Source organism: Octopus bimaculoides, chromosome 2 (assembly GCF_001194135.2).
Source record: "Octopus bimaculoides isolate UCB-OBI-ISO-001 chromosome 2, ASM119413v2, whole genome shotgun sequence".
NCBI lineage: Eukaryota > Metazoa > Mollusca > Cephalopoda > Octopoda > Octopodidae > Octopus > Octopus bimaculoides.
In genome coordinates, this window is record NC_068982.1 from 65,386,424 (window position 1) to 65,413,753 (window position 27,330).

The following is a 27,330-nucleotide window of genomic DNA, read 5'->3' on the forward strand; positions in this document are numbered from 1 at the left end:
TCAAATCTCAACTTACAGATGATTTAACAGGTAGAAAGGTAAAAGTCTATTTTATACCAACAAAGATCTGAACTTCTTTATACTTTTTTCTACTGATTCTTCTCACACTTTTGTTAGTTTTTTTTTTAATTTTCTTTTTGTCTTGAATTCTTTGGAGAGAAATAAAACAAAAACAAGAGTCTTGTTAGTTTCATGTCATTATTATTATTATTATTATTATATTGATGTTTAAGGTGGTAATCTGGCAGAATTGTTAGCACAGAGCCCCACAGAGGTCAACTTTGCATTTCATCCTTTAGGAATCAAAATGAAGTACCAGTCAAATATTTGGTTCAATGTAACCAACTAGTCTCCTCCCATATTTCAAGCACAAGGCCTGAAATATGGGAGGAGAAATTGTGCCATATTTCTTTCAGGTATATTAGAAATAATTATTATTGTGCTTAAGGTAGCAAACTGACAGAATCATTAGCAGGGTTGATGAAATAGTAGTTGAACATTGAGATCAATGTAATCAACTAATCCCTTCCCCTCAAAACCTGAAACCTTTATTCAGAAGTTTAAACAGATTTGTATATAACTGATTGGGATACAATTAGGTTGTTATTGTACATGCAGTAGGATGGAACCTGAAATGTGCTTGCAAAGCAAATTTCTTAACCACACAACCATTGATAGCAATCATATATATGTTTATGTGTGTCTGTCATTGTCATTTAACATCCATTTTCTCATGCTTGCATGAATTGGATGAAATTTGTTGAGGCAGATTTTCTGTGGCTGGTTGCTGCCTCTGTTATCAACGCTCACCTGGTTTCAATCAAGGTAATATCTCTCATGGCCTGACATGTTTTACACATAAAATAGAAAACAAACATCACTTGTATAACAGTTATGCTTATTTACAACCATCATGTGATGTCAGGACAAGGGTACACACACACACACACTTATATGGCAAGCTTCTTTCAGTTTCCATCAACCAAATTACTCACAAGGTTTTAGTCAGCCTGGAGCTATAGTAGAAAACACTTGCCCAGGGTGTTATGCAGTGAGTTTGATCTCAGAAGCACATGGCTGGAAAGCAAGCTTCTTGACCACACAGCCATACCTGTGCCTATTGTGCAAGTGTGTGTATCATCATCGTTTTAATATCCACTATTCCATACTTGCATGGATCAGATGGAGTTTATTGAGGCAGATTTTCTATAGCCAAATGTCCTTCCTGTCACCAACTCTCACCTGTTTCCAAGTAAAGTAATATTTCCCCATGATCAGACATATTAATGGAAGGTTGAAAATGAATGACACTGCTTGTATGTCAGTGACACAACTATCACATGATGTTAGGCAAGGAGCCAGTAACACACACACAAAACAAAGGGCTTCTTTTGGTTTCTCTGTACCAAATCCTCTCACAAGGCTTTGGTCAGCATGGGGCTAAAGTAAAAGACACTTGCCATGCAGTGGGACTAAATTCAGAACCATGCAAACTTCTTACCACATAGCAATGCCTGTGACTAGGAACATATTCGGTATACTTTCCTGAAAGAACAACTACTTGACAAAATTACCCCCTATGATGTTTTCATAAAAGCTAACTCTGAATTGGAGTGGTAGAAAAAAAGAACAAGTTCACAACAATGAAAGAACAATAACATTATTGAGGAAAAATACAGGGAATTTACATTGCATTTAGTCCAATGTTGACAATGACATTTGAAGATCCATACAATATGGAAACAAATCCCAGCCACAGATTCGCAATAATGAAGCACTGTTTGGTATAAGCTGATTGCCATCAATCTTCACTGTCTGATACCCCATCAACCTCATCTTCTTCAGGTATGGGGTAGCGCAAGAGGGCAGCTACACCAGTGAGTTGACCAAGCTCTACAAGCAAAAATAGAACTGCATTATTACAAAAATACATGTGCATATGTGTATATATAAATGTAAGTTTGTGTGTATACATGTGTGTGGGTGTACACATACACACATATGAAAATGTAAGTTTGTATGTGCCTTCATTTGTTTTACTTTTGTTTTGTTTTTCTATGATATTTAGGCATCGTTGTACAGCTGGATGTTCTGGTCACTAACTCTTGTTTTTTATGTAAGGAATCCCTTGTTCCAAGCTTCAGAGGCATGAAATGAAAGGATATTTTATAGACAGGGAAATACCAATAAAGACATTACACAAACATTGATTTTTTTTTTGAAAGAATCCAACAACGCCGAGATTTGCATTGAGCTCCAATGTCTACTTTAGCAAAGTTTCCATGACTGCATACCTTTCCTAATGCCAACCACTTCACAGGATGTATTGGTTGCCTTTCTTTCATGATACTGACAGTAGTGAGGGGTCACCAAGTAACTCACGGGACAAGATCCCCCTCAAATGAGTGAAGCTGCAGTATTCAGGGCATCGTTTTTATGTCCACTTTTCTACGCTTGAATGTGCCAGATGGAGATTATCAAGGCAGGTTTTCTACACCCAGATGCCCTTCCTGTCCAAGTAAGGTAATATTTCCTCATGACCAGACATACTTTCACAGAAGATTGAAAATAAAAGACACTGCTTGTATGATGGTGACACTCCTTTATAGCTATTATGTCATGTCAAGACATGGAAACACAAACATAGACACACACATGCATATATGAATTTTTTTCAGTTTCCATCTTCCAAATCTACTTATTAGATTTTGGTCAGCCCAGGGTCTTGTGCAATAGGATGGAACCCAAAACGTGGTTGGAAAGCAAACTTTATAACCATACACACATGCACAGACACACACACCACCACCACCACCACCACCACCACCACCACCATCATCATCATCATCATCATCGTTTAACGTCCGCTTTCCATGCTAGCATGGGTTGGACGATTTGACTGAGGACTGGTGAAACCGGATGGCAACACCAGGCTCCAGTCTGATTTGGCAGAGTTTCTACAGCTGGATGCCCTTCCTAACGCCAACCACTCAGAGTTCCATGCTACTATGGGTTTGATGGTTTAACAGGATCTGAGGACTGCATGGTTTCACTGTGTTATGGTTTGAATATCTGAATCAGTTCTATTAAATGCATTTCTCTCATTTGCAAATCCAAATGCTTGTATATATACACACAAATACCTACAGAGACACAGACCACTCTACCAAATCTATTGAGAACTCTTTCTGTTTTGTATGTACTTTTTTATTATTAGTTTTATATGAAGGAAAGATCATGCTCAAGGCCTTTACAAATCTTTCAATATCCATGAGACAGTCATGGTTATAGTCCCAGGTGAGCAGTTGCAGGAAAAACATGTAAAGGGTGAAAATCTAGAAGGCGTACTTCCTAAGAAAGTACAACTGGACAAATGTGTGGTAATGGTGGTAGTAGGAATACATGGGTGACAAGTGAAAAAATGAGTTCAGAGTGCTTCAGTAGAGGCAGTACAAGAGCAGGCAGTTCTGAGAAGTGAGGCCACTGAAGTAGATAAGGAAAAGACAAGAAGATACAGTATATCTAGGGGCCAGAGGTTTGAGAATATATAGTATTTGGCAGCAACTTCAAACCAATCAGTGAAATGGCCTTGGAATGCAGTCATAGATGTCTGTTTCTTGTTGCAACAACACTATTCCAAATGTGGGGAGACATCCCATGGTGGGTGGGTATGAACCAACTTTTGTAAAGAGTTGTTGTTGGGAGCTGAAGCATTTTCTAGCTCTAAAGAAGGAGGTCAATCTTTGTGATGCAATCTTTGGCTCTACCAAGGATGTGTTTCTGCTGGAAGACTTCCTCACCATCATCTCATTTAACATCCATTTTACCGTGCTGGCATGGGTCGGACGGTTTGATAGGAGTTGGCCAGTCAGAAAGCTGTCCAGGCTCCATTTGTCTATTTCTATGGCTGGATGCCCTTCCTAATGCCAACCACTTTACAGAGTGTGCTGCATACTTTTTACATGTTATCGGCATGGGTACAGTTATGTGGCACTGGCACAAGTGCATTTGACATGGCATTGGCATGAGTGCATTTTATGTGATGATAAAGTCCAGTATTGGTGGCAATCACAAAAGCTGTAGATATGCGCAGTCCTTGTTGGGATCAGTGGTGGAATCAATGTTATTTTCTTCGTATGTGCAGTAATTGTGTCTTTGCAAGTGTTGAAAGTGACAAGACTGGCATAATCCCATTGAAGGATGGCGTTGCGGTCTCTGTGATCATGGAGTTGGGGTAGATTAGGTGTAAGGGTGTCTAGGTTGCATGTGGATGACACTAAGCTGGAGATGGAGGGGAATGAAGGGATTATCAGCATAAAAATGCGTCTTTTGAAGTGACAGCAAATAGGTCACTGTTACGTATGAAAGAGGAAGTATGTAGGAACATAACTGAGCTCTAGGAGACACCAGAATTGTTAGGGTATGGATCAGAGGGAGCTTCATACGTAATCACAATAATGGTGCAATCTAAACAAGAAGCCACTAATCCAAAAGCAAGACAGGGATCGCACAGTTGAGAAAATTTGCCAGGTTTGTGTACCAGACCGTCAAAAACTGTTGATATCAAGGGTAAAAGTGTGGAGAGGGGGAGTGGAGAGAGAATATAAAACCTTTAAGCAACACTTACGTTCTCCTGAGACGTGCAGACTAGAAAAGATCTTAACGTCTGCTCCGTTTTCTTTTACTTTATCCACCAAAGCAACATAGCGCTGTCGCTTTTGAATATCCCTGGATCTAAAGGAAGGAAGGGAGACAATCTTAATACAACTTAAATAAAATTTTATTTCCTATATTTTGACTGTAACAGTTATAGGAATGAACGTTTTTAAGTTAGGATATTTTGCTCCTGGTAAAGATTTTAAGCCAAAAATGAAGCTTAAAGAATACAGGTCAATTACAAAGAACAATGTAAACCACAAGTAAAGATGAGTTTTATGAACTTCTTTTGCAGCTTCTAGTACACATTTCACATTTGTTCCAAAATGTACCCTACTTATAATATCAAAATTCCTCTCTTCACACCACACACACACACATATCTTATTTTACTTATTTCATATATTGTTTGATCATTATTTTTTGGGGGAGTAAGTATATAATGTGTAGTTTCTTGAACATAAGGTGCTTTTTCGTAAAATCACATTTTGGTCTCAGTTAATTATTATACAGTATTCCTACTGTTTCTGACAACAAATTGCCAGTTATTAGAGCATGAGATAAAATGTCCCACAGTAATGTTCTGACTCTCTTACATTCTGAGTTTAAATCCTGCCAAAGTAAACTTTGCTTTTCATCATTTGATGTCCTTGTTCCAATACTGGCACAGGATGGATGGTTTGATAGAATCCAACAACGCCGAGATTTGCATTGAGCTCCAATGTCTACTTTAGCAAAGTTTCCATGACTGCATACCTTTCCTAATGCCAACCACTTCACAGGATGTATTGGTTGCCTTTCTTTCATGATACTGACAGTAGTGAGGGGTCACCAAGTAACTCACGAGACAAGATCCCCCTCAAATGAGTGAAGCTGCAGTATTCAGGGCAGTGGCTTTGTGCCAGATGTTGTGAAGCAAGAGTATGACAGCTGGAGAGGAGCAGGTGTCTTGCTATAGAGAAGATATATGGCTATCCCATGTCAGTGGAGGCGCAATGGCCCAGTGGTTAGGGCAGCGGACTCACGGTCATAGGATCACGGTTTCGATTCCCAGACCGGGCGTTGTGAGTGTTTATTGAGCGAAAACACCTAAAGCTCCACGAGGTTCCGGCAAGGGATGGTGGCGAACCCTGCTGTACTCTTTCACCACAACTTTCTCTCACTCTTACTTCCTGTTTCTGTTGTGCCTGTAATTCAAAGGGTCAGCCTTGTCACACTGAATCTCCCCGAGAACTACGTTAAGGGTACATGTGTTCTGTGGAGTGCTCAGCCACTTGCACGTTAATTTCACGAGCAGGCTGTTCCGTTGATCGGATCAACTGGAACCCTCGACGTCGTAATTGACGGAGTGCCAACAACAATCCCATGTCAATAAAAAATCATCCATCGAGTGTGGTGGATTGGCTGTTTGAGTGTTGGGAAAGATGTCCCATAGTGTCTATTCCAGCTCTTTGAGTTCTGAATACAACCACTGCAATGACACTGGTCAAAATCAACATTATCATTTCTAATGTCTGTTTATCTCTACTGATATATCTATATATTGGTCAGTCAAGAGCTATAGCAGAAGACACTCATCCTGACATGAAGTAAGACTGAACCCAAAATCATGGTTGCAAAGTGAACTTCTTAAACACACAGTTTCTTTTAGTTGCTTCAGTGATTGGACTGTGGCCATGCTGGAGCACTGCTTTGAAACATTTAAACTGAGCAAATCAAGCCCAGTACTTATTTACTTTTTTTTTTTGAAGTCTGATACTTGCTCTATAGGTCTCTTTAGCTGAAATGCTAAGTTATTGAGACATGCAAGCTTCTTAATCACACAGTCGTTCCTGCACCTATACTTAAATGCATTATTTGTGAGAAGACATGTTAGATTACAACTTGTATCAGTTTCACACATTCTGGGGTCATAACTAACTGAATCCCAAGAAGTTTACATTGGACTTGACATTGCAAACAAAAAAAAAACACCCACCATCATCATTTAAGGTCAATTTTCCATGTAGGCACAAGTTCAACAGGAACTGGTGACCCACAGGACTGCACCAAACTCCAATGTGTAATTTCCTACTACTGGATGCCTTTCATAACATCTACTACTTCACAGCATATACTGGATACTTATGTGGCACCAGCATTATTGAGGTAACTTGCAAAACAATACCTCTCACCTGAGGAGGGAGCAGTATTCAGGGAGGTTACTTTATGCCAGGTAACAAGAGGCTAAAGCATGGTTAATGGAGAGAAACAGGTGCTTTCCAGATATGAATAGCACAGTTTTGTAACTAAAAAGACAAAAATAAAATTAGGTTAATAGCCAACAAAATAGAAAACGATCTTACCTGAACAACTCGTCTGAAACCATCAAAGTTTCTATGGCTAAGAGATCTGATGCCTTTTCAACAGGCTTTATACTGAAACAAGAAATATATAAAAATAATGTTGCTGTATGTGATAGAGTTATTACACCTACATGTCAAACAGTAGAAATAATAAGTCATGAAATGCTACCAGGAAGACAGATGACATTGAGGAAATAACTACAGAAACATGACTATTACATTGATGATGTACAGAGGAGATGGATAAAAGATAGAAATATCTATATCGTATACACTTAATGCCAAGTTAGTATAAGAAATATAGTTAAGTAATACAGAGTATCAAAAAAAAAAAAAAAAAACTAATTATAAACATTAATGTAAAGGTTTCAGTATGGTCATGTGGTTAAAAAGCTCGCTTTGCAACTACGTCATTTCAGGTTCAATCCATCTGTATGGCACCTTGAGCAAGTGTCTTCTACTATATGACCAAACAGACTCCAAAGAGGCTGTGGTTAGTCTGCATCAACAGAACTTATATTAATTAGTAAAATTGATAAAAGTGTTTACTGTACTCTTTTTATCAATTTTATTAATTAATATTTCTTGCCAAACACAGGTCAACACCAACCTCTTTGATCATACATTCTAGCCCTGGGCCAATCAATGCCTTGTGAGCAAATTTGACTGGTGGAAACTGTGGCAGTTTGGCACATTCATACACACTATATATATATATATATATATATTATCTTTTACTTGTTTCAGTCATTAGATTGCAGCCAGGATGGGGCACCACCTTGAAGAATTATTAGTCAAATGAATCAACCCCTAATACTCTTTTTAAGCTTGGTACTTATTTCATCAGTCTTTTATGTCAATAATGCTAAGTTGTGGGGACATAAACACACCAACATTGGTTGTCAAGCAATAGTGGAGGAGGACAAACACAGACACACAAATATATATATATATATATATGACAGGCTTCTTTCAGTTTCCATCTACCAAATCCACTCACAAGGCTTTGGTTGGCCTGAGGCTATAGTAGAAGACATTTGCCCAAGGTGCCATACAGTGGGATTGAATCCAGAACCATATGGTTGGGAAACAAGCTTCTTACTACCCAGCCACACCTGTGTGTGTGTGTGTGTGTGTGTGTGTGTGTGTGTGTGTGTATACAGGGGTTGGACAAAATAATGGAAACACCTTAAAATTTCAAATAAATTAATTTTAATATGGGGTAGGACCTCCTTTGGCAGTAATTACAGCTTGAATTCTACGAGGTATGGACTTGTACAAAGTTTGACTTGTTTCCAAAGGAATTTTTGTCCATTCTTCAGCTAAAACAGTCTCCAGTTCTTGTAGTGATGATGGTGGAGGATATCGACTCCTTACTTGTTTTTCTAAAATGCACCATAAATGTTCAATAATATTGAGATCTGGGGACTGTAGTGGCCAGATAAGATGTTCAACTTCACTAGAATGTTCCTCATGCCATTCAGTAACAACTTTAGCTGTGTGAATTGGTGCATTATCATCCAGAAAGATTGAATTTCCCTCCGGAAACAGTTCCGCAACCATAAGATGAATTTGATCAGATAAAATGCTTAAATAGTCTTGACTATTAATTCTGCCATGAACGGAAACCATTGGGCCAGCGGAATTCCAAGATACAGCCCCCACCCCACCCTCATCATCACAGATCTTCCTCCATGTTTAACAGTTGGAAGAAGGCAGTCTGGGTCAAATGCTTCTTTTGGCTGTCTCCACTCAGCCAGTGGTCAGAAATAAGGTAAAGGATGACTCGTCTCAGAAAATAACATTCTTCCACTGCTCTAGGGACAAATCTGTAGGTTTTTACTCCACTCTAAACACTTTTCAACGTTTGTTTTTGAAAGTCGTGGTTTTCTGATTACAGCCCTCCCGTGAAATCCGGCTTCGTGCAGCTCCTGGTGAACAGTTTTTGTGGAAACTGGGTTCTCGAGGTGATCATTCAGCTCTGCAGTAATCTTGGGAGCTGTACTTTTGTGATCCTTTCTAACAATTCACATAAGAGTCCAACGGTCCCTGTCTGGAAGTTTTGGTTTTCTTCCTGAGTTTTGTTTCAACGAGGAGGTTTTTCCCTCTTTCTCAAAGGCTGTCATTACTTTCGAGACAGTACTTCTTGATATACCAAACATTTCGGCTGTTTTCGTTACGCTAGCGCCTGCCATACAAGCACCAACAATTTGTCCTCTTTGAAAGTCTGATAGATCTGTCATTTTAATGAATTTTAATTACCTTTTTCTGATGATATCCGAAAAGAAACAGGAATTTTAGCAAAACATATTAAGCAACACTAATAATAAATCAAAAATTTGATCCATTAAATTCTTCAAGGTAGTGCCCCAGTCCAATGACCAAAAGAAGTAAAGGAGAGGTGAAATATGCTTAACAGTGATACTTGAATTATCTCGGGAAGTATGGGAGACAACTCCACCTATCAGATCACACTAAAGCAAAGACTTCACTGCAGTTGCCCATGTAGAGGTAAAGGAAACAATGAGTAAATTAGTATATTTTATGTAATTTTCACTCTCTTTTTCTTTCACTAATCTATCTAATTTCCAGGTCAATCCTGATTGAGTAGACAGATGATCAAGTGTTCCAATTGTGACCATGCCATTTTTAGGAGTGGGAGAGGTTACTGAGCAGGTTAATTAAAATTGTTCAGTGGTCTTAATTTAAGACCGCAGGATGTGATTAGAAAGGATTTTGTTACTATTGCTAGCAGACTGAGCGACTATGTAGAAGTTCCCTCAGCTTGTCATTATGTTATAGTGTCTCTAGGGTGAATGTTACTGAACTAGTTTCCTCATCTGTTTCTGCAGATAGGAATAAAGATCCTTACAACAGAGCAAATAGGGGCAGCCTATTTGCCTTCAGCCCTTCTCGGAAACAATAACCAGACTGAAATATTGTTATTAACTTTGATTCATCTGGAATCCATTACCACTTTACAATAAAACTGGTTGTACCTATTTCATCTTGGGGGACAGGCTTGGCTATGTGGTTAGAAGTTAGCTTCCCAACCTCGAGATTTTTGGTCCAGTACCACTGTATGGCATCTTGGACAAGTATCTCCTACCTTAGCTCCAGGCCAGCCAAAGCCCTGAGAATAGATTTGGTAGACGAAGACCGAAAGAAGCCAGTCATTAGGAAGGGCATCCAGCTGTAGAAACTCTGCCAAATCAGATTGGAGCCTGGTGTAGCCATCCGGTTTCACCAGTCCTCATTCAAATCGTCCAACCCATACTAGCATGGAAAGCAGACGTTAAATGATGATGATGATGATGATGATATATATATATACACACACATACACACAAGTGGACAAATGAAAGAAAGGGTACTTAACACATCTGTTACTGGGAGTTACATGTATAGATCAAAACAGTTTGATCCATATACATATATATCCCCTCATCATTATCATCATTTAATGTCCATTTTCCATGCTGGCATGGGTTGGATGGTTTGACAGGAGCTAGCCAGCCAGAGAGCTGTTCAGACTCCAATTATCTCTTATGGCATGGTTTCCACAATTGGATGCCCTTCCTAACATCAACCACTTTACAGAGTGCGCTGGGTGCTTTTTACATGTCACCTGCACAAGTGCATTTGTGCAGTCCCAGCACTAGTACACACACACACACACACACACACACACACACAACACATGCTGTAAGGGCATCCAGCTTCAGAAAATGTGCCAAAGCTGACACTGGCTTGCCTAATCATGTCAAACTGACCAACATGGAAAATGGATGTTAAATGATAATATAAACATACATAATCGTTTTAATATCCACTTTCCCAGGCAGAATTTGTTGAGACAGATTTTCTATAGCCAGATGCTCTTCCTGTTGCTAAACTATCTATTTCCACATGTGCATGTGAGCATGCATAAGTATATATATATATATATATATATATACACACACACACACAATTGTATGAATGTTTCAAAACAGATTACTATGAGTCACCAATGTAACAAAGTACAGAAATTCAACATTTTTTTATAACATGCACTAAATGTTGTAAAATTCAGGATTGAATGTCACAGTGAAGAAAGTCAAGCCCCAAGAAAGTTCAGAAGGAATAATTCATTCTTTCAAACAAAAAAAAAAAATTATTATTTTAAAAATTTTAAAAGAATGCTGAACAAAGTGTGTACAAAGGAATATGTTGCTGTTGTGAGTCTGGTATTTATTTTATTGGTCTCTTTTGGTGAACCAAGTAACAGGGGATGTAAACAAACCAACCAACACACACACACACACATATATACATACACACAACAGGGTTCTGTTGACCAAATCCACACACAAGGCATTGGTTGGCCTGGGATCATAGTAGAAGTCACTTGCCCAAGGCACCACACAGCAGGACTGGACCTGAAATCATGTAGTTGCAAACCAGTGTGCAGCACCTTGGGCAAATGTCTTCTATTATAGCCCTGGACTGACTAATGCCTTGTGAGTGAATTTGGTACATGAAAAACTGTATGGAAGTCCATTTTATATATATATATATATATATATATATATATATATTTGACTAGTCCCTTCCCCTAAAAACTTTCTGCAACAGATCAGTGCTTCATTTGGGGGAGACACCATGGAAACCAAGTAACCAGTAACTTTGAAACCCAGGGCTTAAGAAAAGAGTGAAAAAAAGTATTTGTTTATATACATACAGGTTCAATTTTGACTTGTACTTATTTCCTTTGTCTAGAAAGATGACAGGTGGAATATGAACTCAGAATGTTAAGAACTACAGCCAAGTGCACAAATCTGTCACTGCATCCCAACTCATTTACAATTATTACCAAGTCATAAAGTGTGTGTCATCAAGAAATGAGTTTATAGGAGATTTTCCATGAAATTACTTACCCATAAACAGCACGATCTGGATCGTTTACTAACATATTGTAAAATTCATCCAATGCTTTCACCTCTCCAAGAGCTTTGGTATCTGCCAACCGGTTTGCCATGGAAGGATCTTGCAGTACTTCTGTTACAAAAAATAAAATCCATTTACCCTGCTTTCATAGTACTTGCTCCAATTGACCATTTAGTCACTATGTGTAAAGAGGGCAATTCCCCACTTATTATTCTACCATCAATAGTTATGTCCCTAGGCTAAGCAACAAATCTCACAACCACATAGTTTCACGTACAGTCCTAGGTTGAACAATGCCTTTCCAGTGAATTTGGTGGCAGAAACTCTCTCTCTCTCACTCTCCGTGCATGCGCACACACTTGCATGAGTGTTGACATTTCATATTTATTTATTATAGTTTTACCAAACCATAACATAATAGTTAAAGACTGGCTGTGTGTGGAAACTTCTATATGCCAGATATGCCAGTGAATTGAGACCTTATAGCATACCCATACCAGTATGTAAGTCATCATCATCACCATTTAACATCCATTTTCCTTGCTGGCATGGGTTGGATGGTTTGACAGGAGCTTACAAACCAGAAGACTGACATAGAGTGATGGATAATGAACTATCTAGTCTTACATCATCTCCCAATTTTACTATTTTAACTGATATATGTAGGAGGAGAAAACTTGGAAGAAAAAAAAGAAAAAGAGATACCTTTGAGAGAATGTTTAAAACCAGACGAAGAATGTGCCAAAACACATCGTGACTTATTCTCCAGAATATCCTTCCAGTCATTTTTCACAGCCTGATCCAACATGTAGGAGAAAAATTGATCCTACAATAACAAAAGTAACAAAATTTATTTAATCTTTTGTAATGCCTGTGCCTCTCTGTGGAGCGTGTGTGTAAAGGTGCATGGCTTAGTGGTTACGGCATTCAGCTCATGATGATAAGGTCATGCATTTGGTTACCAGCAGTGTATTGAGTCCTTGAGCAAGACACTTTATTTCATCTTGCTCCAGTCCACTCAGCTGGCAAAATTGAGTTGTACATGTAATTCAAAGGGCCAGCATTGTAACACTGTCATGCTGAATCTCCCTGAGAACTACATTAAGGGTACGCGTGTCTATAGAGTGCTTAGCCGCTTGTATATTAATTTCACAAGCAGGAAGTTCTGTTGATTGGATCAACTAGAACCCTCATCATCATAACCGACAGAGTGCTAGTGTGTATGTGTATTATCTTTTACTTGCTTCAAGAGTACAGCCTTGAAAGGTTTAGCTAAATAAATTCACCCCAATACTTCTATCAAGCACTTGTACCAAACCACTAAGTTACAGGGATGTAAACAAACAACACCAGGTGTCAAGCAGGAAGTGAGGGGGGGGCAACACAAACACACATCTTAATCATTTAATGTCCAGTTTTCATGTTAGCACAGGCTTCTACACAATCCCTGTCTAACAATTTCACTCACAAGGCCCAGGACAATGGTAGCAGACACTTACTTAAAGGGCCACACAATGAGACTGAACCCAAACCATACAAAGCCCATCAAATGTGTGTGTGTGTCCATATGTTTACATTCTGCGATTGCATGAGCTATGGTCAGTGTCCTACACTGGCATTTCCTCATCAACAAATGGTCCAGTAGCTCTATGCTTTCAAAGACTCGCAGAATGAAAAACTAGTAAAAGTTAGCAGCAGAAAGGGCATCTGGTCATAAAACAAAGCTTCGATAATATGCATTTGTTTAACCCAGGCAAGCATGTAAAAGCAAATAAGCAATCATCATCATCGTTTAACATGCACCTTCCATACTGGCCAGGCAAGAAGTGCACCAGACTTCTGTGTCTGTTTTGGCACAGTTTTTACAGTTGGATGCCCTTCCTAACACCAATCACCCAACAGAGTGGACAATATCAAATATTTAACTTTGTCTGTATAAAATTGGCTTGAAAGTGCTGTGGTTACTTTATTTTGAAATAATTTGTTAATTGGAATAGTAAAGAAAGGAACTGAGTGAGCCCTTACCTTCACAAAGCCAGGGCTTGCAATTAGCAAACACTTCACAACTGAGGGATAAAGTGAAAAGAGAGAGAAAGTTATTGAACATTTATTGATTGCTATTAAAGTCATATACCACATCACAAAAATTATTAAATAATTAACTATAATATACTTAATTAAAATACAGATTTTCCGCAACTATTAACCTAGTCGATCTCAATGGCATATGAACTTAGCAAAACTGGAAAGAACACTACTAAGCATTTTGCCTGGCATGGTAACAATTCTGCCAGCTCACCGCTAATAATAATAATAACGGTCTCTAATTTAGGCACAAGGCCTGGAATTTGGGGACGGGTCTTACTTCATGCTACTGACCCCAGTACTTGACAGGTTCTTTATTTCATTGACTTCAAAAGGATGAAAGGCAAAGTTAACCTCAGCAACGTATGAAGTCTGGATGTAAAAAAAATGGAACAATTACCACAAAGCATTTTTCTGATGCTGTAATGATTCTACCAACAGACTACCTAATTAAGTAAAGTAATAAATTTGAAAACTATTATCATCATCAGCAGTAGCATTTAACATCCTTTTTGCATGTCAGCACGAGTTGGATGGTTTGACAGGATCTGGTGAGTAGCAATGATCTCTAGCTTTGGCCTGGTTCCTACAGCTAGATGCCCTTACTAATGCTAATCATTTTATAGTTTGTACTAGATGCTTTTTCCATGCCATTGGCATTAGTGAGCTCACCAAGTACCTCACAAAACAGAACTATCAGATTATAATGAAAAACTAGCTAAAAACTTACTCTTGGTAATTACAGCATTTTCAGCATGTGTCCTTAAACATACAAGCAAGAAAATCTGTCTTGTTTTGTAGTTTTAGACCATTTTTCAATCATTCATATGTATCAGCTCAAACTTTTGCAACCCTCAACTAGCATCACTCATTCTACTAACTTTAGTTATAAAACCAGACAATGAGGGATAATTCAAAGGTTTTTGATAGAGAATAACATCAACAAAGAGATCATCATCAACATTTAATGTCTGTTTTCCATGTTGACATGAGTTGGATGGCTTGACAGGAACTGGCAAGGCCAGGTGCTGCGCCAGGTTCCATTGTTTGTTTTGGCTTGGTTTCTCTGGCCAGATGCCCTTAACACCAACCACCTTACAGATTGTACTGGGTCCTTTTTACATAGCACCAGCACCCACATCAATTTTTTGACATGGTACCTTGGTTTTAGGATCTCACTTTTGTTGTGGTGGGCAGGTCTTCTCTAGCACAGCACTCAACAATTGGATTCATTCACTAGCTAATGAAACCTGCCATACCAGCTATCCTGTTACTGCTGTGCACTCACAAGCATACTTCACTTATAATTCAAACATTCTTACAAGCATAATGTCAAACATGATGATGATGCTCATATATTCTGAAGCAGTCTTTACCAAAAGACATTTAATTCTTTCTCTCTCTGGAAAGTAGAGGTTTGGAAAATATATTTTGTAGCATTTGAAAATAACTAAATATCTTTATTTAACAGAAGAATCAACTCTGCATTGAGAGGTCACAATTCCAGCAATACAGACATGCGATTCGCATGTTGCAGGAAAGGATTAGAAGATGGAGTCTTCGAGCTAAGCCAACCAGCAGGAGACTAGGATTAGATGAAGAAGATGGATGGATAATATACATAGTCTCAGCTGGTCAGACTTGAGAATCTAGCAAGAGCATGTAATGACAGTTGCTCGAGTCTACTTTCCACAGCACTCCCAGGAATAGTGGGCATAGAAAATGGATGGAAGGATATACTTCACTTCTATCAATCTCTTCACAACAATCAACAACTAGTTTCCTCTGCCAAAAGACTAGGAAACCTTTCTTCTTATGGAAACAAGTCTACAACCTAAACATTATGAGACAAATAAGAAAAATATACAAATTAAAATTAATACATCACAATAGTCATAAGCTCAGGTCTTAGAACAGAAATGGGATCTATTTTAAAACGGGGGCGCCAGTTTTCATTTATGTTTTATGTAGTGTTTTTGGTACGGAAAGACTTTCAAACTTCATATACTTATCTATTTTGTGTTATAGAACAGAAAAATATTTTTGTATTCGAATTTATTTCATGTAAAAAATTGTCTTATTTCGATAATTTCTACTAATCACTGACGTCTATTCAGTTGAAAACAGTTAGCGCTGTAACAGTGTATATCGTATTAATCCCCTAACCCTAACTAGACTGTTAACCGTAACTGTAACCCTAACCCTAACCCTAACTCTAGAATCCGAACTCTAAAATTGTTACACACATAGATACGCACAGCGTAATTTATTATATAAACAATATATGTGTATAAATTACGATTAAACCGGATGAAATATGTCACAGGGAATAACATTTTTATGACCGCCCAGCAGTAACTCTATTGAGCTGAATAGACGTCAGTGATTGGTTGAAATTACAGAAATACGACAACTTTAACATGGAATAACTTGTGAATTCCTTTTTTTTGTTAAGAAGACTAAGAGTAAAAGATGTTTTATATGACACATTCTACCAGTGTCCCAAGTTTCAAAGTGTTTCGTTAAGAAAATACTGGCGCCCCCGTTTTAAAATAGATCCCAGAAATGTATTGCCCACCACCACTACCATCCTCAGCAAGGAACCTAAAAAATAACCAAATGATTGACGTAGATGACAACGAAACAAATTTGTCTTTATGAAACTAAAATACACAAAATACTTACTTTCAAAGTTGACATGTCTTCTAACAGCCTGGATCATTTGGTCATAAAATTTCATAAGACCCTAATGAAAACAAAAATAACAATACAAAAGTTTTGAAACAAATTATCAGAGATCAGGAAGTCTCTCTAGGTTCAGTCGCTACTTCTTTACATTGAATGTTTACAGCTCAAGTACTATGGGCATGTAATTAGAATGTCTCAAGAATCACAAGACGGATTCTTCAAGCCAAACCAACCAACAGGAAACCTATGGGTAGACCAAGAATGAGGTGAGACTTTGGATAATATCCATAGTCTCAGTTGGTCATGTTTGGGAATCCAGCCAGAAATGCTAATGATGGTTTCTTCTGATAGAACCCTATGGAGGGAATGCTTCAGGACTCAACCCTACCAGAAATAGTAGGCAAAGATAAATGGATAGACAGAAAATCTTGAAATGAATTATCAAATGTTAATTATTCAAAGATGTGCCTCATATGATTAAAAATTAATCAGTGAAGAAGAAATGCATCCTGTACACATCGTAAAGTGATTGGTATTAGAAAGGCTAGCTAGTTATAGAAACCATGCCAAAACTGAGACACTGCAGCAAGATGTAATCCTCCAACCAACCAGATCCTGTCAAACCATCCAATTCTTGCCAGTATGGAAAAACAGACTTAAAATGATGATGATGATGACGAGTGGAATCTATACTATAAAAGGCATACTTGATAATGGCTTCAAGTTAATCTCAAGTATGGTTGAAACTGTGACTGAATGTTTCTAAAAATTCTAAAGCAGTTAAATTTCTCAGCATTAAACCCTTGAAAGATAGGCATGTATAAGCACAAACGTGACTGTGTGGTTAAAGAAGCCTGCTTCCTAACCACCTAGTCTTAGGTTTAATCCCACTGTGTGACACTTTAAGTGAGTATCTTCTACTATAACTTCAGGCTATTCAAAGCCTTGAGGATGTATTTGATAGACAGAATCTAGAAGCCTATTGTACACATATACACATACATGCACGTTTGTATCTTGTCTTGACATCATGTGGTAAACAAGCATCAGTGTCATATGAGTGATATTCATTTCTACCTTCTATGAAAAACATGTCTGGATTATGGGAAAATATTACCTTGCTAGGAAACAGGTGAGGGTGGGCAACAGGAAGAGTATCTGGTTATAGAAACTCTGGATATTAAATGATGATGACAATGATGACACAAAGCCTCAAATTTGGAGAAGAGTATAGTCCATTCAATCAAACCCACGAAGGACCATTACTAAATACTGCATGGCATTTTGTCTTAAGCTCCAAGTAATCTGTCAATCCACTGCTCATAGCTCACTCTAATACTGAGGTAATTTCACACCAATATATTGTGTCCACACCAATCATGAGCCAATCGAATGGCCTGTATACAATCACTCAACTTCCTAAAATAGCAGCCAAATGTCACTCAAATCATATCTAAAAGGACACATTAGATAATATAGTCCTAGAATATATTCATCATTATTTTTTACTTGCTTTTTCATACTCTCCTGAACTGGACAATGTCCCACAACACCTTGGTCCTTTATCATTAAACAGGATGTCATGATTTGATGCCCTTCCTATCACCAATTACTTCCCAGTGTGGAACATGCACATTTTATTGTACCACCAACACTGGAGATTATGTCTGCAGCAGGAGTAATGCATCCTTTCTATCTTGTATCAGCAATTTTATTCAGAGTTACTGTTCTCTTAGGATACCTACCATGGACTTGTGGAGGTCACATCTCTATCTATTCCTTTCCACTTTTTCCCCAATTATATTGAATGCTAACCTTGTCATGTTGGGCACACATTCCTTTCCTCTTTCGTGGAATGTTTGTTTCGATCTTGGCCTTTACTAAAGTCATACTGGATGTTACAAGGCAGAGATGACCAAGACCTTCTTGCATCACAATGGCAGCTAAATCAGCATTTTGAGCTGGATCACAAGCTGTGTCTGTAAAATATATTAGAGAAATATATTAGAGAAATATTTAAATATGAAATCTAGTAAACATAGTTAAAAGCTTTATATTAAGTTTTTTTTTTTTACAGGTTTCAGTCACTGGACTGCAGCCATGTTAGGACACTGTCTAGAAGGGTTCAGTGAAACAAATCAATCCAAGTACTTACAATTTTTAAAGTCTGGTACTTATTCTATTAATCTCTTTTATGGAGGACTTACAAGAAACCAACACCAGTTGTCAAGTGGTGGTGGGGGAGAAGCAAGCACACACACACAACAGGCTTCCGTAGTTTCTGTCTATCAAATTCTGTGTGTACAGAGTGTCCAGGCTAAATTTTACAGTTGGCACAAAAAGTAACGAAAACAATATCCCATCCAAAAATAAAAGTATTTTTAAAAAATCAAAATATATCAACTAGACTAAAGCTGGGAGATAGCAGTTTACTCAAGGTAGCTGCCCTCAGCTTCCACCACAGCCTCAAGACGGCTCCAGAACCTGGTGTATGAGTTCCTCACTGTGTCCCTATGAAGATCTTAGAACACCTCCTCAATCTTTACTTCAAGCTCAGCCTTGGTGTTGCAGGCAGAACAGTTGGTGTTTTTCATTCATGCTTAACTCATAGTAATCCATTGGATTTCAGTCGGGAGAATTAAGAGGCCAGAAATTGGAGCTGGTGAAGTTGTAGAAATTCTCCAACTACTTCCGACTCTTTCCAGATGTATGGCAAGGAGCCAAATCCTGCTGTTACATTCATGGCCTCAGCAGCTTCAAATGGTTGTGTGAATTGGACCTAAGACCTGTAGTTGCTGAATGAACTCTGACACGTGAATGCAGTCAGAATATCTGCTGTGTCCCATCCTACTGGCTATAGTTTCAACAGATGACATGGATAGCTCTGTTGCAGCTGTCCATGTCATGTCTTATAGCCTTTACAGTGTTCACAGCATTTGAGTAGCAGTCATGATGTCAGCATTTTGATACCTGATGCAAATCACCATGATGCTAGTAACTCTTTTCCAATATTCAGATGGCTTCCAGCCCTCCATGCCAGCTAACTTTTTCTCAACTACAACTTGAATCTTTCTGCTCTCCAACACTGTTGATTGTCTACCAATACATCAAGCTGTTCTTGAAAACAGAGACATAAAAAAGTAGTCAAATTTAGCTTGAATATCCTGTATATATACCACTGCATTGCCCAGTCCATCAGAAAGTTGTTATACACCAATGATCAGAAAAAACTTCCTAGCATTGTAGTAGCATTTAAATGTCATGCTGCTGACTAGGTAGCAAGCCAACATTTCCTCTAACAAAATGCTAGTCTATCACAGGGTTACCCATTTATAGCTGAGTAGACCAGAGCAGCAGAAAATGAAGTATCTTGCTCAAGAACACAACACACCACTGGTCTGGGAATCAAAACCATGATCTTGTGATCATGAGTGCAGCCCAACTACTCAGCCATATGCCTTCAGATGTATGTATATGCAAGTGTATCCTTAAAATACAAGCAAGGCTGTTCATTTCCAGTCTTCCATGAAAAAGACATATCTAGTAATGGGAAAATATTTCATTGCTTGGAAACAAGTGACAAGAAGGACATACAACTGTAAAAAATCTGTCCCAACAAATTCTGTCCAATCCATTACATGGAAAAGCAGATGTTAAATGATAATGATGATATATACGGAATTTTTGTTGAGGCAGATTTTCTACAGCTGGATACCCATCCCGTCACCAATCCTCACCCATTTCCAAATGAGGTAATTTTTCACCATACGTAGTCCCACTTTCACAGACTGTGACACTAGCTTACTACTATCATGCAATATCATGGAAAAGGGGCAGTAAAACACACACACATGATGGACCTCTTTCAGTTTCTGTCTGCCAAATTCACTCACAAAGCTTTCATTGACCTTAGGCAAGTGGTTAGAACCCTTAATAAGATTAATATAGATTATGTGGAGGTACATTGGCCCAGTGATTAGGGCAGCAGACTCACAGACGTAGGATCACGCTTTCAATTCCCAGACTGGCCGTTGTGAGTATTTATTGAGCGAAAACACCTAAAGCTCCATGAGGCTCTAGCAGGGGGAGGTGGCGAACCCTGCTGTACACTTTCACCACAACTTTCTCTCACTCTTTTTTCTTGTTTCTGTTGTATCTGTATTTCAAAGGGCCAGCTTTGTCACACTCTGTGTCATGCTGAATCTCCCCAAGAACTACGTTAAGGGTACACGTGTCTGTGGAGTGCTTAGCCACTTGCACGTTAATTTCACAAGTAGGCTGTTCCATTGATTGGATCAACTGGAATCCTCATTGTCATAACCAATGGAGTGCCACAAATACAGATTATAAAACATCTTTTAAAAAAGTTTCTAAAAATTGACATCAACAAAAACTAGCTAGTAGCCATTTGTCTTCTATAATAATATGAACTGGTTCTTTTTTTCTCTCCTTTTCTATTTTACTTACCAATGCGTTCTAATGTGATTGAATCCCAATGTTTTTCAAGTGTAAACTTGCGGTTGAGCTCCAAATCAAGTGTGTGGTAAGCTCCCATCTGCCAAAAATATAGTATATGGGTTTAACTAAATTAGATTTCAAACACTGCAAAAGTTATTTTGACAAAACATTCAATATCAAAAGTGAAGGGATCTTGTTTCAAATATAAGCGATTCCCATTTAATGAAACTGACAGTCAAAATGTATTGCTTATCAAACAGCAGAGGTAGCTCAGAAATAGACTGAAGGCAATTTATTGGAATCTGTTTATGAACTTTCATGGCCACAAATAGAAATCTAGGCTGTGCACGTACAGCTTTATTTAAGCAAAGTCATGTAAATAGAGAAGAATAAAGTTTGAAAAATGAAATGACATATCCTTAAGATGAATTGTAAAGCCTGAAAGATATAACAAAAAGACAAACACATCCTTACCTTCACATATTGGTTTTCTGCAATATTTCGGCCTTTCACCCGCAACACACAAGCCTGAGTGTCAAAGTCAATAGCTTCTACCCGAATGGTAAGTACAGTACGTACTTTACTAGCACTGACACTACCAGTTGCAGATTCATTCTGAACCTTTCTGCAAATAATATTGAAATTCTTGACTATTATCAAATAACAATAAGAATCACTTTCATAGTTAATGTTTTGTTTTTTTAACTGGAGTTTTACAAAACTCTGGGGTTATTGTATGTAGTAGTGCTGCGCATATTTATAACATAAATATAACATCACTTATAACATAAACCTATAATATGCTTAAAAAAAAAATGAATATTCTAAATGGAAACATCAAGGTGTGCCATAGATTATATGTATTTTTATGTATACCATCATTAAAAAGAGTTGATAAACTGTGATTAGCAAATAAGGTAATTTAATGATCAATAATCCTTTAAGAAAAATTAATTGATTTCAGAATTAAAAATTAAATCCTTGTTTGAAAGAGCAGAGAAGTTGCTTCTGAGGACTTTGCCACTTGTTGAGAATATGACTTCTCTCATGCTGGTGCCACAGCAAATTGTAACCAGTACAAAGTGGTTGCTGATAGGAAGGGCATCCAGCCATAGAAACCAAACCAAAAATGAAATATGCAAACAAAGCATGATTCTCTGATTCTGTAAGGGCAATGGTACTCAACAAGAACTGACTCGGAGCATGTCAATCCGTCCAACCCATATCAGCATGGAAAGGAGATATAAAATGATGATGATGATGCTATTGCTATTTAGCCTCAAGTCAGCTGTAAGTGAGCATGCCATAGTTGCTATTTCTAGCAAGTCAAGCAACCACAAAGACAACTACAACAGCAGCAGGAGCAATGTTGTTCATTGTTGCTATGACTGGGAAAATTGTCTTTGCTAATTATTTATATCCAATAATGCTGGGAATATTTTGGTAGCATGTGCATGATGCATGGGTATGGAAGCTGAGTGAAGAATAAAGGCTGGTATTATCTGGATCAATGTACCAGACACAGTCAAAAACTTTGCTAATGTTGAAGGCCACAGCTCTAATGACCAAATTTCTCAAAAGCTAAGGGCAGAGCCACAGGTGAAAGACAAGAGAGAATAGGTCTCCAATAACTCTGGTTTTATGAAAGCTATGTATTTTTGATGGATTAAGAGTGAAGCACACATGTTAGGGATAATTAGCACAAAATTGGTGAAGTTTCAATCAGTTGGCTGACTTGAAATACCATAGAGTATAAGAGATGAGGAGAGTAATGTTGAATATCACATGGTTATGTGGCAGCTGTGGAGGCGCAATGGTCCAGTGGTTAGGGTAGCGGACTCGTGGTCATAGGATCGCGGTTTCGATTCCCAGACCGGGCATTGTGAGTGTTTATTGAGCAAAAAAGCTCCACGAGGCTCCAGCAGGGGATGGTGGTGAACCCTGCTGTACTCTTCCACCACAACTTTCTCTCACTCTTACTTCCTGTTTCTGTTGTGCCTGTAATTCAAAGGGTCAGCCTTGTCACACTGTGTCACGTTGATTATCCCCGAGAATTATGTTAAGGGTACACGTGTCTGTGGAGTGCTCAGCCATTTGTACGTTAATTTTATGAACAGGCTGTTCCGTTGATCGGATCAACTGGAACCCTCGACGTCGTAAGCGACGGAGTGCCAACAACAAAACAAACATGTGGCATCTAGTTGTGACAAGGTAATGGTCTGACAATCCAAGATGTGCAGAGAAAGTTATGGCTTGATATATGTTGAGTTTTGAGGTGCTAAAAAGATCAATAATGTTCAGAGTGTGTGTATAGGACAAGACTTACCGGATAGTTGTTGATTTGAGAACATCTCCAACAGCTACTAAGTTATAAGCATGCCACATATCTTCTGCCTCTTCAGGAATGAGGACCATGCACCTAATGAGAGAGAAATCATATATTGAAAAAAAAACAATTCAATTTGATAAACCTCTCCACTCACTCAAATTGACACAATGAATATTATTGGCCTACTATTTAGAGAGCTCACCCTGATGCCCCGTTATCACCATTTTTACTTCTCTTTCTACTTCCACCTCAATTACCCCCAACCATTCTTGTATAATACATGAAACCATGTATCTTTTCAACAGCAAGAAACCTGTTCTAACCCTTCTTTAATACTTAAACCTTTCATCACCTAGCATAAAGCCACCTTCCTCTTTACTCTAGACCCACTCAGATGAAGATCTTAGTCATACAAGCTACATGACAGCCTCACTAGTGCTGGAGCCAAAAAAAAAAAACATCCAGTGCACTTTGTAATGTGCTTGGCATTGAGAAGGGCATTCAGCTATGGAAATCTTGCCAAAAGAGACTTGTAGGGCCCTAATGAACCACCAGACCCATGCCAGCATGGAAGACAGACGTTAAACGATGATTTTGAATGACACCCTTTATAACCAGTTTAAAACCTTTTATTGTTTAGTCCAAGATTAAACCCTGGTAAAGAAGACCTATAGACATTTTGAGCTACAATGACTGGGATTCTGATGTCTAATTGTAATATTGTTCCCGTTTTTGTATCATTAATTCATTAGGCCAACAGTGCAAAATCGATACAATTTTTAGACTCAACGCCCCAAATATAGGGCTAACTTCTAAGGCACCACGACGTAACTCGTGTCCCTAATTTCAGCGAGTGTGTGCATACATCTGCATTTATAAGGACGTGCGTCATTTCGAGAACTACAGTTGATGCGGCAAAACCGATGATATAGTTGTCATCGGCGCCCCAAATAAACCAAAGAATAGATATTTCAAGACAGTAGAATTCTTTTTCTAGCTAATGTAATTAATGCGAGCGAAGCAGGACTTAACCATCCAAGCGTATCAAATGTTAATGGAAGAGAGTTTGAGTTATTAACAGTAAATATAGGAGATGCAATAACTCTTCTAAATAATGGCCTTCATCGCATTCAACTTTATCCTGGTTGTGGGGAAAATATGTTAGTGAAAATCCGCTAATGATGAATTTGGAACAATTATTTAAAATTATCACTTTCATTATTCACTTGGAAAAAAAAAAAAGATATCATCTCTTCCCACAAGGGATAGTTTTACTTCCAATAGGGCCGCGGAAACGAAAAAGCGCCAAAACATTGCCAAGACAACTTCGGCCAAAATTTGGCCTATTTCCTCAACTCATTTCTCGTCTGCTAATAACAGATTACAGAACTAATAAATTATGCTAGAGCAACAAAAGGGTGTTATTTTCAATCCTGTGCTACTGAGTATATCTATGTGCATATATAGACAGCTATAAACACCTTGTTTGTATGAAGACAAGGTGTTTCTGCCTATACATAGATATACGATATCTTCTTTCAACGAAGGTATTGTAAAATAAGGTAAGCTGTTTACATCTCTCTAAAAATCTATAGATATATTCTATACTACCGTGTGTTATTATTATACAGTTAAGTGGGTTCATTTTTGTATGATAGAGTTCTCAATTTCCCTGCTTTCCCAAATACTGTCATCTGATTGTCAATATGATAGGCGCTACAATGGTCTCTCGGTTCTAAAATACTTCAAACACTTTACTCGAACTATTGAGTACAGAACAATGAGTAAAAATAAACAATCACGTTTCTATGGTACTAATAATAAGCAGGTATTAATAACGAAGTCTTCAGTCATCCAGCAGAACTAACTTCCATTTTCCCAATGACTTGTAAAAACGAGCATTGTTATTCTAGTAAACAGTTTATAAATTATCAACAAGTAAATTTAGTCATTATTCATATAATAGCTAAATTTACTTGGTTAAATTATTAGGTAAACTCATTGTTTGAATGTTGTCATTTGACAATCAGTGAAGTTTAAAATGCCAGCTGATGTGACGAGTCCTTCAATTATATTTTTAAAATCTCAATTAAGTGCTGAGCTACTACAATTTTATACAAAGATTAAATGAATAGACAATTTTGTCGAATAAATTTTTGTTTTTGTTTATTTAGTAATTTGATTGTGATTATATATATATATATATATACACATATATATATAGTAGTAGTAGTAGTAGTAGTGATCATTATTATTGTTATACACGCTGATGCAATCAATATTGGCGGACAGAGACAGAAAGAAAAAAAAGACAGCAGGAAAGAGAAGAATGATCTAATAGTTTCCAACAATTAAAAGTTTGTCAAATGGATTGTCCAAACCATTTTTTTTTTTGGACACATGGACCCTTTTCACTCCTATTTATTCGGGTGGTCCCTCATAGCCATTCGATGTTTAAAAAAAATCACATTAAATTTCTATAATTAAATACTATTAGGTATTATATAAAAATCAAAACTGTTAAAATATTTCGTGTATTGTCGAAGTAAAATCAATTTATTGCAGATGAATTTTACAAAAAAAAAAAAAAAAAAATCTTACAGGGCCCCGAAGGGCCATAGAGACCCCCCGTTGAAAACCACTGGTCTAAACAAACTAACCAGTCGAAAATATAAAATGAAAGAAAAGGACAAAATATCTTCGTAAACCTAAAAGGAATGGGATTTGGACATAAATATTAGAAGTATAATGTGTACATTAGAGGTGATAGATATTAAACTTATCAAGCAATTCTATACATTTATTTTATATATATATATATATATAACATGCCACTTACCCATCATTGTACTTGTCGATATTTTGGTACACGCGCCTCATGATAAAATATTCAAGAAGCTATCACACCACATAGAGAACGGGAGTCGACGACAAGCCATTACAATCCCCGACTACTAAAACACGTTTTCAGTAAGCATGCTATTAAAAGTCATACTATCGCATCGTTTGATTGGATGGTGTTTGTTATGTTACAAGGGATCTGATTGGCTAAAATGACTACCCGCTGATAGATGAATTTGTTGCTTTATTTCTTTTGTATTTAAGTCCTTTCAGTTTGTTGTGACCTATTCAATTACTCTCCCTCGCTCAGCATACTAAATTATTCTTAAAAAAGAATTCCTTATTATATTCGACGTGAGTTCCTCTGCAATCGACAATTTTGAGTTTTTAGCAATAACAAGCATTTCATTTGTCATTAATTTTTTGTGTAGGTTAATATTCACATACCCGCTTTCTACTCTGCCAAGCTGAAAGCTTTCTGAGGCAGTGCTTTACGTCTGGATGCCCTCATTGTTGACTGACATTCCTCATTTACACTTGTCGCGAGTGGGTTTTGTTAACTTTAAATTTCTACTCGCCCAATTAAACAAGTCACTCTGATGCTTTTGTATATGCTACAAAACCACACAATTCAACCACATCTACCACTAAGCCCCCACCAACAAGATAAACTAAAAATATACATAAAGCTTGAAAAACTAAAATACTTTAGTCTGACAAAAACAGCACCATTCAAGCGTGATCGTTGTCAGTGCTGCCTTACTGGCACCTGTGCCAGTGGTATGTGGAAAACAACATTTGAGCATGGTCATTGCCAGTGCCGCCAGACTGGCTCCTGTGCAGGTGGCACGTAAAAAACACCATTTGAGCATGGTCGTTGCCAATACTGCCTGACTGGCCCTCATGCCAGTGGCACGTAAAAGCACCCACTACACTCTCAGAGTAGTTGGCGTTAGGAAGAGCATCCAGCTGTAGAAACTTTGCCAGATCAGATTGGAG

General features: G+C 37.8%; 1 protein-coding gene across 1 annotated transcript; it reads right to left on the reverse strand.

Moving 5' to 3' along the window:
- Positions 1-1,644: 1,644 nt before the first annotated feature.
- LOC106868680 (protein pelota homolog) lies at positions 1,645-26,485 on the reverse strand. Its single transcript, XM_014914059.2, has 12 exons — positions 26,330-26,485; positions 23,488-23,580; positions 21,636-21,786; positions 21,171-21,258; positions 18,519-18,682; positions 16,701-16,761; positions 13,956-13,996; positions 12,636-12,756; positions 11,921-12,041; positions 7,002-7,073; positions 4,628-4,734; positions 1,645-1,893 (listed from the first exon to the last, which is right to left on the reverse strand). Exons 1-12 carry the CDS (start codon positions 26,368-26,370, stop codon positions 1,802-1,804), a joined length of 1,152 nt encoding a protein of 383 aa, XP_014769545.1. The 5' UTR covers positions 26,371-26,485; the 3' UTR covers positions 1,645-1,801.
- Positions 26,486-27,330: the final 845 nt, after the last annotated feature.

Coding starts and splice junctions, on each gene's coding strand:
- LOC106868680 (XM_014914059.2), bottom strand. CDS start 26,370: ATGAGGCGCGTGTACCAAAATATCGACAAGTACAATGATGG. Junction 7,074..11,920: donor CCAGATCGTGCTGTTTATGG/GTAAGTAATTTC, acceptor TTCTTGTTTCAG/TATAAAGCCTGTTGAAAAGG. Junction 1,894..4,627: donor TCTGCACGTCTCAGGAGAAC/GTAAGTGTTGCT, acceptor TTTTGCTTGTAG/AGCTTGGTCAACTCACTGGT.